At 43.5% G+C, this 10,710-nt stretch overlaps 1 protein-coding gene across 2 annotated transcripts in view; it reads left to right on the plus strand.

Annotated features, from left to right (window-relative positions):
- erbin (erbb2 interacting protein) overlaps positions 1–9,924 on the plus strand; it is a 55,625-nt gene extending 45,701 nt beyond the window's left edge. Inside the window, exons 21-27 of one of the 2 annotated variants that reach the window (XM_083568874.1) lie at positions 1–1,021; positions 1,557–1,655; positions 3,176–3,232; positions 4,880–5,065; positions 5,274–5,366; positions 5,938–6,012; positions 7,826–9,924. The exon at positions 1–1,021 is cut by the window's left edge and continues 354 nt beyond it. In XM_083568874.1, the coding sequence (XP_083425000.1) occupies positions 1–1,021; positions 1,557–1,655; positions 3,176–3,232; positions 4,880–5,065; positions 5,274–5,366; positions 5,938–6,012; positions 7,826–7,933 (1,639 nt within the window). In that variant the 3' untranslated portion in view covers positions 7,934–9,924. The remainder of the gene's footprint in view (positions 1,022–1,556; positions 1,656–3,175; positions 3,233–4,879; positions 5,066–5,273; positions 5,367–5,937; positions 6,013–7,825) is intronic. The other variant, XM_083568875.1, reaches the window with a different exon arrangement.
- The last annotated feature ends 786 nt before the right edge of the window (positions 9,925–10,710 follow it).

Consider the following 10,710-nt stretch of genomic DNA (forward strand, 5'->3'; position numbering starts at 1 on the left):
GCCGGGGGAGGGCATGACGAGGCACGAGGTCGTTCGAACCGTCGTGGCGTCCAGCGAAGTGTCTCTGTCTCAAAGCACAGAGGAACTGACCCCTGAGAAAAGATGTCCTCCAGCTATGGTGATAAAATCTCAGAGTATCAGCAACATGGAGGCCAGTGGAATGAAGCTGTACTCCATGGAAGGTGAGGTTCCTCCATATGAGTGTGTGGTGGGTCCTCAGGCTGTTCCAGGACCCCAAAGCATTGTCCGTTCCAAATCAGCCTCACTGCTTGATGACCAGCCGCTGCAGATCCACCCCAGTTCCTCAGGTTCCTCCTCTGATCTCTTGAGTTCCAGAATTCCGGCCCGCTACCCCATGGCACCCCCGCCTCAGTATAACATCCAGTACTCAAGCAGCAACGTGCCTAAAGAGAACCTGTGGACCCAACGTACCCCAGTGCCCCCTGAACAGCCCTTCCTCCCTCCTCAGCACTCCTTAGCCAACACAAACTTCTCCAATCGCAACAATGCACCACCGTATCCTCACCAGCCCCAGCAGCGTGGCCCACCCAAAACCCCAGACATGTGGGTAAAGGATCGCATGCTGCCCCCAGGTGTGCAGAGAAACCCCCTGCAGAGACAGAGCAGCACCTCCTCCAACGCCTCCATGGTTTCGGCAGAACCTCGGCGCGTTTCCGGGCCTGACGGTGACTACGTGAGCTACAGAGAGATCCACAGCATGCCCCGAGCTCCTCTTCAGATGAACTCCCAGAGGCCGCTGTCAGCTCGCACCTACAGCGTGGATGAGGGGAGCGGGCCACGCCCACACATCACTCGCCCTCCACCACACGAGCTCCCTGAGAGAACCATGTCCGTCTGTGACTTCAGCTACCAGCACAGCAGCCCAAACAAGAGGCCCAATGTCCGGGTGAAGTCCGAGCACTCGCTGTTAGACGGAGCTCCGGGTGGAGGTGGCAGAGTGCCGGCTGACTGGAGAGACCATGTCATGAGGCACATCGAGGCCAAGAAGATGGAGAAGATGGTGAGTGAGAAAGAACATTACTGTCCATCTCGAGACTTCAATACAGAAAAATCACAATTATGTTCTCCAGCAGGTCGAGTCAGACAGAATCAACCGAATATAACATTGATTCATTACATATCAACACACATTCCCTAGTGTTTAATTATTAGTGTTTAATTATTTAGTTTTATTATTTAGTTTTATTATGTGTTATTATTAGTCTTTTATTATTAGTGTTTGTGTTTTATTCCGCTTTACTCCACACACCGTTTTTTTATTTTATTTAAAGAATGACAATTTTTCCCAAAAGAGATGGATCCATTTTTTACTCATCATGGAGCAGAGTGTGTGTGTGTGTGTGTGTGTGTGTGTGTGTGTGTGTGTGTGTGTGTGTGTGTGTGTGTGTGTGTGAGAGAAAAGTTCTGCATGTTTGTTTCACTCATTAACACACTAACACCACTGTATTAACACCCTGCATGTTTTTAGTTCTGTATACAACTAACACATGTGGTATCCATTTTGTGTGTGTGTGTGTGTGTGCGCATGCTCTCAGACCATGCTGTCTCGGTCTTTGGCCACACTCTATGGCAGTCAGAGCTCTCTGACCGTGAGCACTGTAGATGGACGGAAGTTTGGAGGCCCTTGGCCCAGCGTGAGTACAGCACCAGTGGGGATCAAACCTCATAACCTCCTGTTAATCACCTCAGTCTGAGTTTCATTCCCAAACCTGCAGTATGGGTTTTATTGGACTGCTCTCTATTCATGTTACTTCAATCATTTCACCTGTGCTGGAGTGTGTGTGATCTGTGTGTGTGTGATGGGGGGCGTAGTGGGGATGTGGTGTCTGTGTCTGTCCACAGTTCTCAGATTTCATGAGCATTAGTAACAGGAAGTACTCGGTTTTCTCTGTGTGCAAGTTTTGTTTAGAACTTTCTTTAGAAACATCAACTTGAAATGTTTTAATGAGAAATGAAAGAACACGTGCAGCATTCACACATGCACACACACACACACACACACACACGTGCACACACACACACACACACATGTGCACACACACGTGCACACACACAGACACACACACACGTGCACACAGACAGAGAGACACACACACACACACACGTGCACACACACACACACACACACACACGTTCGCACACACACAGACACACACACACGTGCACACAGACAGAGAGACACACACACACACGTGCACACAGACAGACAGTGCAGTGGTGACCCCTGTGTGTAAAATCAGAGCTGTGATCAGATTACTGATGAGTGTGAAGAGCAGGGAGGAGATGAGGGCAGAGTTCTCCCAGGACATCATTAATCTGTGGTTCATGGAAATAACTCTCAGAGCAGCGTGTGTGTGTGTGTGTGTGTGTGTGTGTGTGTGTGTGTGTGTGTGTGTGTGTGTGTGTGTGTGTGTGTGTGCGCACGCGCACGCGCGCGCGCGCGCAGGAGACTCCTCACTGTGTCCAGAACAGGAAGTACACTCATATCTACATGGCACTTACATGAATTCACGATGTGTGTTTACACAGCGGTTTCATTACGGTAATAGTATTTGTAATCCTGTGTGTGATGTGGGTCTGAAACAGTCACATGTTCCAGTTAGGTGATGAACTGAACGTCTCTGTAGGACTGATTTTATTCCTTTTCCTTCACTAACACTCGCTCCTAACCCTGATTACAGTGTGTCTATGCTGGAGTGTGTGTGTGTGTGTGTGTGTGTGTGTCAGGAGTTAATTTAATACACTTATTCACTCCTGAAGGGTTAATGAGTGATTATGATTAGTATTAGAGTTCCTGTGCCCTGAGAGAGGGAGGAGAATAAACAGGTTTAGGTTCTAATCCTCCTGTACACCTACTGGATCATGTGAGCTACACCTCAGTTATGAACATCTGATTATTTCTGCCTGAAAGCTGTGTTCCTGTCCAGCTTTGTGATTCTGTTGGATCAGGTTAAAAATATCCTGATGGAGTTCTATTTTAATCTGAGAATCTCTGAATTATTCATGAGCAGGACACAAATCAGGATTAAATCCACACTGTTCTGTTTCACTGCTTCGCATCAGGATAAAACACAGTGACATCTATTACTGCATCATCTGCTGATGGTGTGTGTCTTGATCTTTTGTGTTGATGGTGTGTGTTGTGTGTTTGCAGGATGAGGGTTTTGGTGTGTACGGACAGCAGAGTTACATCGTTGACTCACACAGGAAAGTAAGTGTAACCTCATTCCAGTCTGAGTGTGTGTAATCGCGGTAACTACAGGGTTTCCACAGGGTCTTAAACAGTCTAAAATCAAACAAATCTGAAAATTTAGGCCTTGAAAAGTCTTAAATTCACTGTTTTAATATTAAACCAGTCTTAATTTTTCTGATGTCCATGTAACACTACGTTTAATGCTCATTGAAATGCGTCTGCAGCACTTTAGAATGTTTTTCCTAATAGAATTTACTGTATTACGACTACAAATGAGACAAACATGCAACAGTCAATCAGCTGTCTGTTATTGGGGCAGGGTCAATAACAATGAGTGGGGGTGGGGGTGGGGGTGGTAGAATAAAGAAATGAGCCACAGGGAATTTGAGCTACAAAATCACCTTTGTTTACACACAAACCAACTGCACCTGAGGGAAAACATTCTCAATTCTGTGCTTTAGAAAGGTCTTTACAGTAACACACACACACACACACACACACACACACACAGCCTGAGGTGGTGGAGTGGAGGATGTTGATCCTGAGACTCTGTGCTCCAGCAGTAATTAATTATCACTGATTAATGAGTAACATTATGAGAACGGGGTCAGGGCCACAGAAGAGACACAGATTACTCCTTAGAAGATTCTCCTGGGAGCAGATCATCCTCCAGACCTTCAGCTCCAACTCATCCAGCCTCTTTAAAATAAAAAGCTGAATTGATTAGTGGTGCTGTGAAGATTTTATAATAAGCGTGTTGAATGTGTAATTAATAAGAACACTAACGAGTTCTGTGTGCAGCACCTTTATAACTCTCAGGGTCACTGTATGGAGGGAAAACACTAATCATCAGACCAGCAGGATGAGAACACTGAGGAGTGTTTGTGCAGGAGGAGCTGAAGTCAGAATGGTCCTGGAAATAATAAAGAAATATATCTGATATATGAGCAGTTACTATGGGGCAGTTTTATATATACACACACACACACACACACACACCAGATGTGTATCTGATTAAAATAAAGCAAAAATATGGTGAATCCTCACCCACATTATATTTATACACACGTTTATCATTTTTAAGTGCTGAAATTCCATGCAGGAATCTTCGCTCTTCGCACATCTCCACACATGAAGTGTTTTTGTGGTTTCTTCTGCCCCCTGGTGTCAGACAGTGAAAATAAACCTCCTCCAGACAGCCGTCTGTCCTGCACACGCACGTACACACACACACACACACACACACACACACACACACACACACACACAGACACATTATTGCTTTGCGGAAACAGTTATTTTGAGAAGTTTCGACAGAAGGAGCTGATATCTGAGGAGAGATCTGTGAAATAATAATATTTTTATCAGTATGTACAGATAAGAACATTCACTTCTTGGGATTAAAAACGTTTTGATGTTTGAGTGATGAGCTGCACCGGTCTTACAGGACAAACCTGAATCATACAGCTCAGCTGATTTAGACTCAACTATCAATTCAATTCAATTTTATTTGTATAGCACTTTTAACAGTGAACATTGTCTCAAAGCAGCTTTACACAGATAAATCACTGTCACTGTGTAAAACTTCCTTAAACTCTGTGTGTGTGTGTGTGTGTGTGTGTGTGTGTGTGTGTGTGTGTGTGTGTGTGTGTGTGTTTTGATTAGGTGCCTTTGATGAATGGTCAGATGTGTGCTCCTCCTCCTGCTCCTCTTCGCTCTCAGATGAACTGTGCTCAGGTTCCGATAGCTCGGCATCCCTCCAGAGAGCAGCTCATCGACTACCTGATGCTCAAAGTGTCCCAGCAACCACCTGGACCCCCACGTCACCCCCACGACACCCTGCCTCACGAGGTACACACATACACACACACACATATATACCCTTACAGATAACGACACATACACACACATACCCTTATACACACACACACACACACACACACACACACACACACACACACACCTATATAGATATATGCGCACACACACACACACACACACACGTGTTAAGGTGTGTGTGTGGTGGTTAAACTGTTTACGTTCTGATGGTGGTGTTCAGATGCACGTGAAGATTGAGAAGAACCCTGAACTAGGCTTCAGTATATCAGGAGGAGTGGGAGGAAGAGGAAACCCGTTTCGCCCTGAAGATAACGTACGTGTCTCTGAAATCTCACGCACAATTATTCATTCCTATAACAAGAAGAAGAGGAACATTTTATATAAAACCTGAACTTGATTTTCCTCCAGTGCTGTAACCAGTACAGTTATAAAATTTAGCCTCTTTTTCCTAAAACTACTGGCACCTCTAGAACATCCAAACACACACACACACACACACACACACTGTCCTCTCCTGAACCTTTCTACCTCTGCCAGGAGGGTACAAGTCAATGTTACATAAATCTGTAAGCAAGATAAGGAATATGTGTACAAGTAAATTCATTCACAATCATACACACTTGGTCCATTTACATTTATGGTGTTTGGCAGATCAATAAATACATTCTAATACCAGTAAAATTATCATCCATCACTCCCTCATGACCAGGATCCACCAACACGATTAAAACAAGGGGTGCCAATAATTGTTAAAGATTTGTAGAGAAATGGCATTGCTGGAGGAAGCAATTTGTTTTTTATTTTCAATTATTTCTTTCTATAAGTTTTATACATTTTTATTTTTGTGATTTGGTCCGAATGAATAAACGTGTTTGCATTAACAGGGAATATTTGTGACGAGAGTTCAGCCTGAGGGACCTGCTTTTAAACTTCTCCAACCAGGAGACAAAATCATCCAGGTAGCTCAGGATTACTTTTTTACCCTCTCTTTACCATAACAATGATCAGCCTTGTGGGGTGCAAATATGATCAGCCGTGTGGGGTGCAAATATGATCAGCCGTGTGGGGTGCAAATATGATCAGCCGTGTGGGGTGCAAATATGATCAGCCGTGTGGGGTGTAAATATGATCAGCTGTGTGTGTGTGGGGGGGGGGTGTTTGTAAATATGATCAGCTGGGGGAGGGGGGTTGTAAATATGATCAGCTGTGGGGGGGGGGGTTGTAAATATGATCAGCTGTGGGGGTGGGGGGGTTGTAAATATGATCAGCTGTGGGGGTGTGTGTGTAAATATGATCAGCTGTGTGTGTGTGTGTGTGTGTGTGTGTGTGTGTGTGTGTGTGTGTGTGTGTGTGTAAATATGATCAGCTGTGGGGGGGGGGGGGGTTTGTAAATATGATCAGCTGTGGGTTTTTTTTTTTTGTAAATATGATCAGCTGGGGGGGGGGTTGTAAATATGATCAGCTGTGTGTGTGTGTGTGTGTGTGTAAATATGATCAGCTGGGGGGGGGGTTGTAAATATGATCAGCTGTGTGTGTGTGTGTGTGTGTGTAAATATGATCAGCTGTGGGTGTGTGTAAATATGATCAGCTGTGTGTGTGTGTGTGTGTGTGTGTGTGTGTGTGTGTGTGTGTGTGTGTGTAAATATGATCAGCTGTGGGGTTTATTTTTTTTTGCAAATATGATCAGCTGTGGGGGGGGTTTGCAAATATGATCAGCTGTGGGGGGGGGGGTTGTAAATATGATCAGCTGTGTGTGTGTGTGTGTGTGTGTGTGTGTGTGTGTGTGTGTGTGTGTGTGTGTAAATATGATCAGCTGTGGGGGGGGGGGGTTGTAAATATGATCAGCTGTGTGTGTGTGTGTGTGTGTGTGTGTGTGTGTGTGTGTGTAAATATGATCAGCTGGGGGGGGTTTGTAAATATGATCAGCTGTGGGGGGGGAGTTTGTAAATATGATCAGCTGTGAGGGGTGTAAATATGATCAGCCGTGTGTGTGGGGGAGTTTGTAAATATGATCAGCTGTGAGGGGTGTAAATATGATCAGCCGTGTGTGTGGGGGAGTTTGTAAATATGATCAGCTGTGAGGGGTGTAAATATGATCAGCCGTGTGTGTGTGTGTGTGTGTGTGTGTGTGTGTGGGGGGGGGGGGTTGTAAATATGATCAGCTGTGAGGGGTGTAAATATGATCAGCCGTGTGTGTGTGTGTGTGTGTGTGTGTGTGTGTGGGGGGGGGGTTTGTAAATATGATCAGCTGTGTGGTATTTTGGTAAAAAGTCAGTCTGACTTTCACTTTGATGTTGTTCACTAAGGAAGTGTAGAAATCTTAAGTTAACGATTTTACTCATCATCTTCCCCACATTACTGTTCACATGAATACCTCAGTAGTTTTTGGGTGAAATTTGTCTCCACTTGTATAGATTGAGGTTATTAGACTTTCGATTCCAGATTTCAGGGAAGAAACCGAACACTCAGAACCCGACTGAAGAGTTTTAAAACGACTGATTAAAATTTACAGCTGTGTGTTTAATCATTTTGTTCAGGATTCCGTCGGGTTCTGAAGCTTTCTGTGGTTTCAGTTTGATGATTTTGTGCTTTAGTTTCTCTTCACTAATTGGGAAATTTTAAGTGTTTTGCTTTTCTTTAATGGCTGGTTTTAGTTGCTCCAGTTTATAGTTTGTGTTTTTGCTCTGAGTTTGTTTCAGATTCTACATAAGTGTTTTGATTTCTCTCTCTCTCTCTCTCTCTCTCTCTCTCTCTCTCTCTTTCTCCCCACAGGCGAATGGATATAATTTTGTGAACATCGATCACGGGAACGCTGTGTCTCTCCTGAAGAACTTTTCCAGCACAGTGGACCTGGTCATCATCAGAGACATGGCAGCATAGAGACTCCACAGAACCCACGATGTCTGAATGGTCACTTATATTTTTGTACACAGAGGAGAAGGAGTTGGAGGAGGAGACATACATCTGAACAGTTTTTAATAGAAGGAGTTGTGATAAAAAGGGGTGTAACCACTGCAGCGTGTGGGCGGAGTCTCTGCAGCATCCTTCACTGTGGGAGAAACAACATGCACGAGAAACCTGTGTTTTTTAAACAATTTTTTTTAATCATTCACCTTAAAGTAGAAGCGAGGAGATGACCAACAAGGGGCGGGGCTCTGCCTGCTGACATCAGCATCTCTTTTTTGTTTTAGTTTTATTTTTAAACCACATTTAAGTTCCTTTATATTTTTGGTATTTGAGAAATCTCTGACCTGTGGAGCTGTTGATCTGGAGCTCGAGGATGTGTGCTGAGAGCAGATTCTGAATGTAGAACTTGTGCGCTTTATGGAAAGTCATACCACATCCACACGTCTTCACCTGGAAAGTTCTGCCACGTCTCTGAGACTGCCCCGTAACTCCATTAGAAGTGTGTGAGATGTGGTGGTGTTACGGAGGACAACAGAGTTCTGAGAGAAACATGACCTGTGTGTGTCTCAGTGCATGCTGGGGAAAATCTGATGTCACACATTTTATGGATCTCACATTTAAAGGGCTTCCTCTGGAGACGAGTGATGTTCCTCATCCTGACCGTCTGGCCACACCCACTGCTCTGGCCACACCCACCGCTCTGCTGTTTTTACTTGATTCTGATCTCTGGTTTTCATGCTGAAACAGTTGCAGTGCTGAATCACTCGTTCTCGCGTTTGGAGCGAGGGATGCAGACGAACAAAACAAAGGACGTGTGAAGTGCCAACTGACCTTTAACCCTGAGCAATACTCACTGATCCACACAGTTGCGAGAGCAATAGCAAGATTTTACTTTCAGAAAGACGAGTGTTTTTAAATAATAATAATAATAATAATAACACAAGGAACTCTTTTAGTAACACATTTTTGTGATCGCATTTTATATTGTAAATCTTTTAGACAATAGGAAACAGCATTTCTGAATATTTTGCAAAGCTGTGTGTGTGTGTGTGTGTGTGTGTGTGTGTGTGTGTGGTTTAATCCTGAACTGAATTCTGATCTGACCTTGTAAAGAAAGAAAAAAAACCTGAAGGCATGATCATTGTTTCAGTGAGTATTAGACTCTGATCCTGAGGTCTGAAGCTTGGACAGTTGAACGGTGTGTGTGTGTGTGTGTGTGTGTGTGTGTGTGTGTGTGTGTGTGTACACATACACACAACGTGAATGTTTCTTGTCTTGTGTGAAATTTCTGCATGAAATCGTTCCTTCTATGAATGTTATGAATGTAAATCATCGTGATTCTGAAGATCTACGAGGCCAAATTCCTGTCGTCAGTGTGTGGATTAGAACACTGATTATCGTTTCTGTAGTAAAGGCGATTTATTTGATTTAATGTTCTGATTCGATTTTCCTCTCACCATCACGCAGTAGCGGAGTCTAAACAGAGGCTCTTTGTCCCTCCATCTGTTTAAGGTGGATGAAGAGCTTGTGATTGACACGTGATTATCTCCACAGATGAAACCTGACTAAATGAATCATGACAATCTGCAGATCAAATTTCAGTCTGAATATTTTAATTCCACATCAGAGATGGAGCCCCTGGTCTCTCTGGACTCTCCTGTGTACGTCTATTTATTTAGCGCTTTTTCTTTCACTTTTATTGATTACTAATGAAAGTGTAAATAATCCGGAGTTTAGTCACTGCAATACTGACCTTTACTTTCTAAAGACCAGCAATAAATTCATCACAGCAGCAAAGCTTTTTAATTGGATAGCGATTTTCCCGGGTTCTTTGGACGCAGCTATGTGAAGACCATCGCTATGCATTTCCTCTACATTCCAGATTTTGTACATAGTTTTAGGTTTCATGGTAAATCCTGTGGAAACAAAAACCACCATCAAATAAAAGAATGGTCTTTTACAAACGAGTCTGGAGTCTTTGTGTGTGTGAGGGTTTAGTAAACAGGTGATTATATAGAGGAGATTTAATGACAAATACAAGGTGGAATCAAAAAAGCTCTGTTTACAAGAAAGAACTTTATTTACCTACGTTTCCACACTATTACCTTCAAAATAGTCGCCTTGTACATCAATACAGCTGCCAGTGTTCCTCTGGAACGTCTCAAGCACCTTCTGCGATTCAGTCGGTGCTCTCTGTGAATGTGCGTGCAGCCTCGTGCTGCCACCTGTTGGCAAAATAAAATAGTTCAAATTACAGAATTATTAAAATTAATAAACATGCAATTAAAATGTAATAAAATAATGTCTATGGGTAAGATTGTGTGTGTGTGTGTGTGTGTGTGTGTGTGTGTGTATTCCTTTATATTTAACACGAGGACGTTTTCTTTGTCCTACTGCTGACCTGAAAGTGTCCGCTGTCGGTTTGGAGAACTTCCGGTGTGCTGACAGCACGAGCTACAGCGGATTATAGAAACAGGAAATGATGCAGACCACAAACTTCACTGCGTCATCGAGCTTCAAGGAGTTTCACACCGGAAATAAGACCAAAATAGAAGATGTGGAAGTAAAATGACAAATGAAGATGATTTCTAAAATAAATTTCTTATAACATTTAAAGCTCCTCGTCTCGTCTCGTGTTCTGTATTAAACTCTCAGATCATCAGTGAGCACCACAGAGAACAACCACAGAACCTGATTTCCCTAAAAACATCTCAGTACAGAAGCTCAAATGAAACTTTTTCAGCTTCTCT

The sequence above is a fragment of the Silurus aristotelis genome (genome assembly GCF_946808225.1).
Source record: "Silurus aristotelis genome assembly, chromosome: 18".
NCBI classification, from domain to species: Eukaryota; Metazoa; Chordata; class Actinopteri; order Siluriformes; family Siluridae; genus Silurus; species Silurus aristotelis.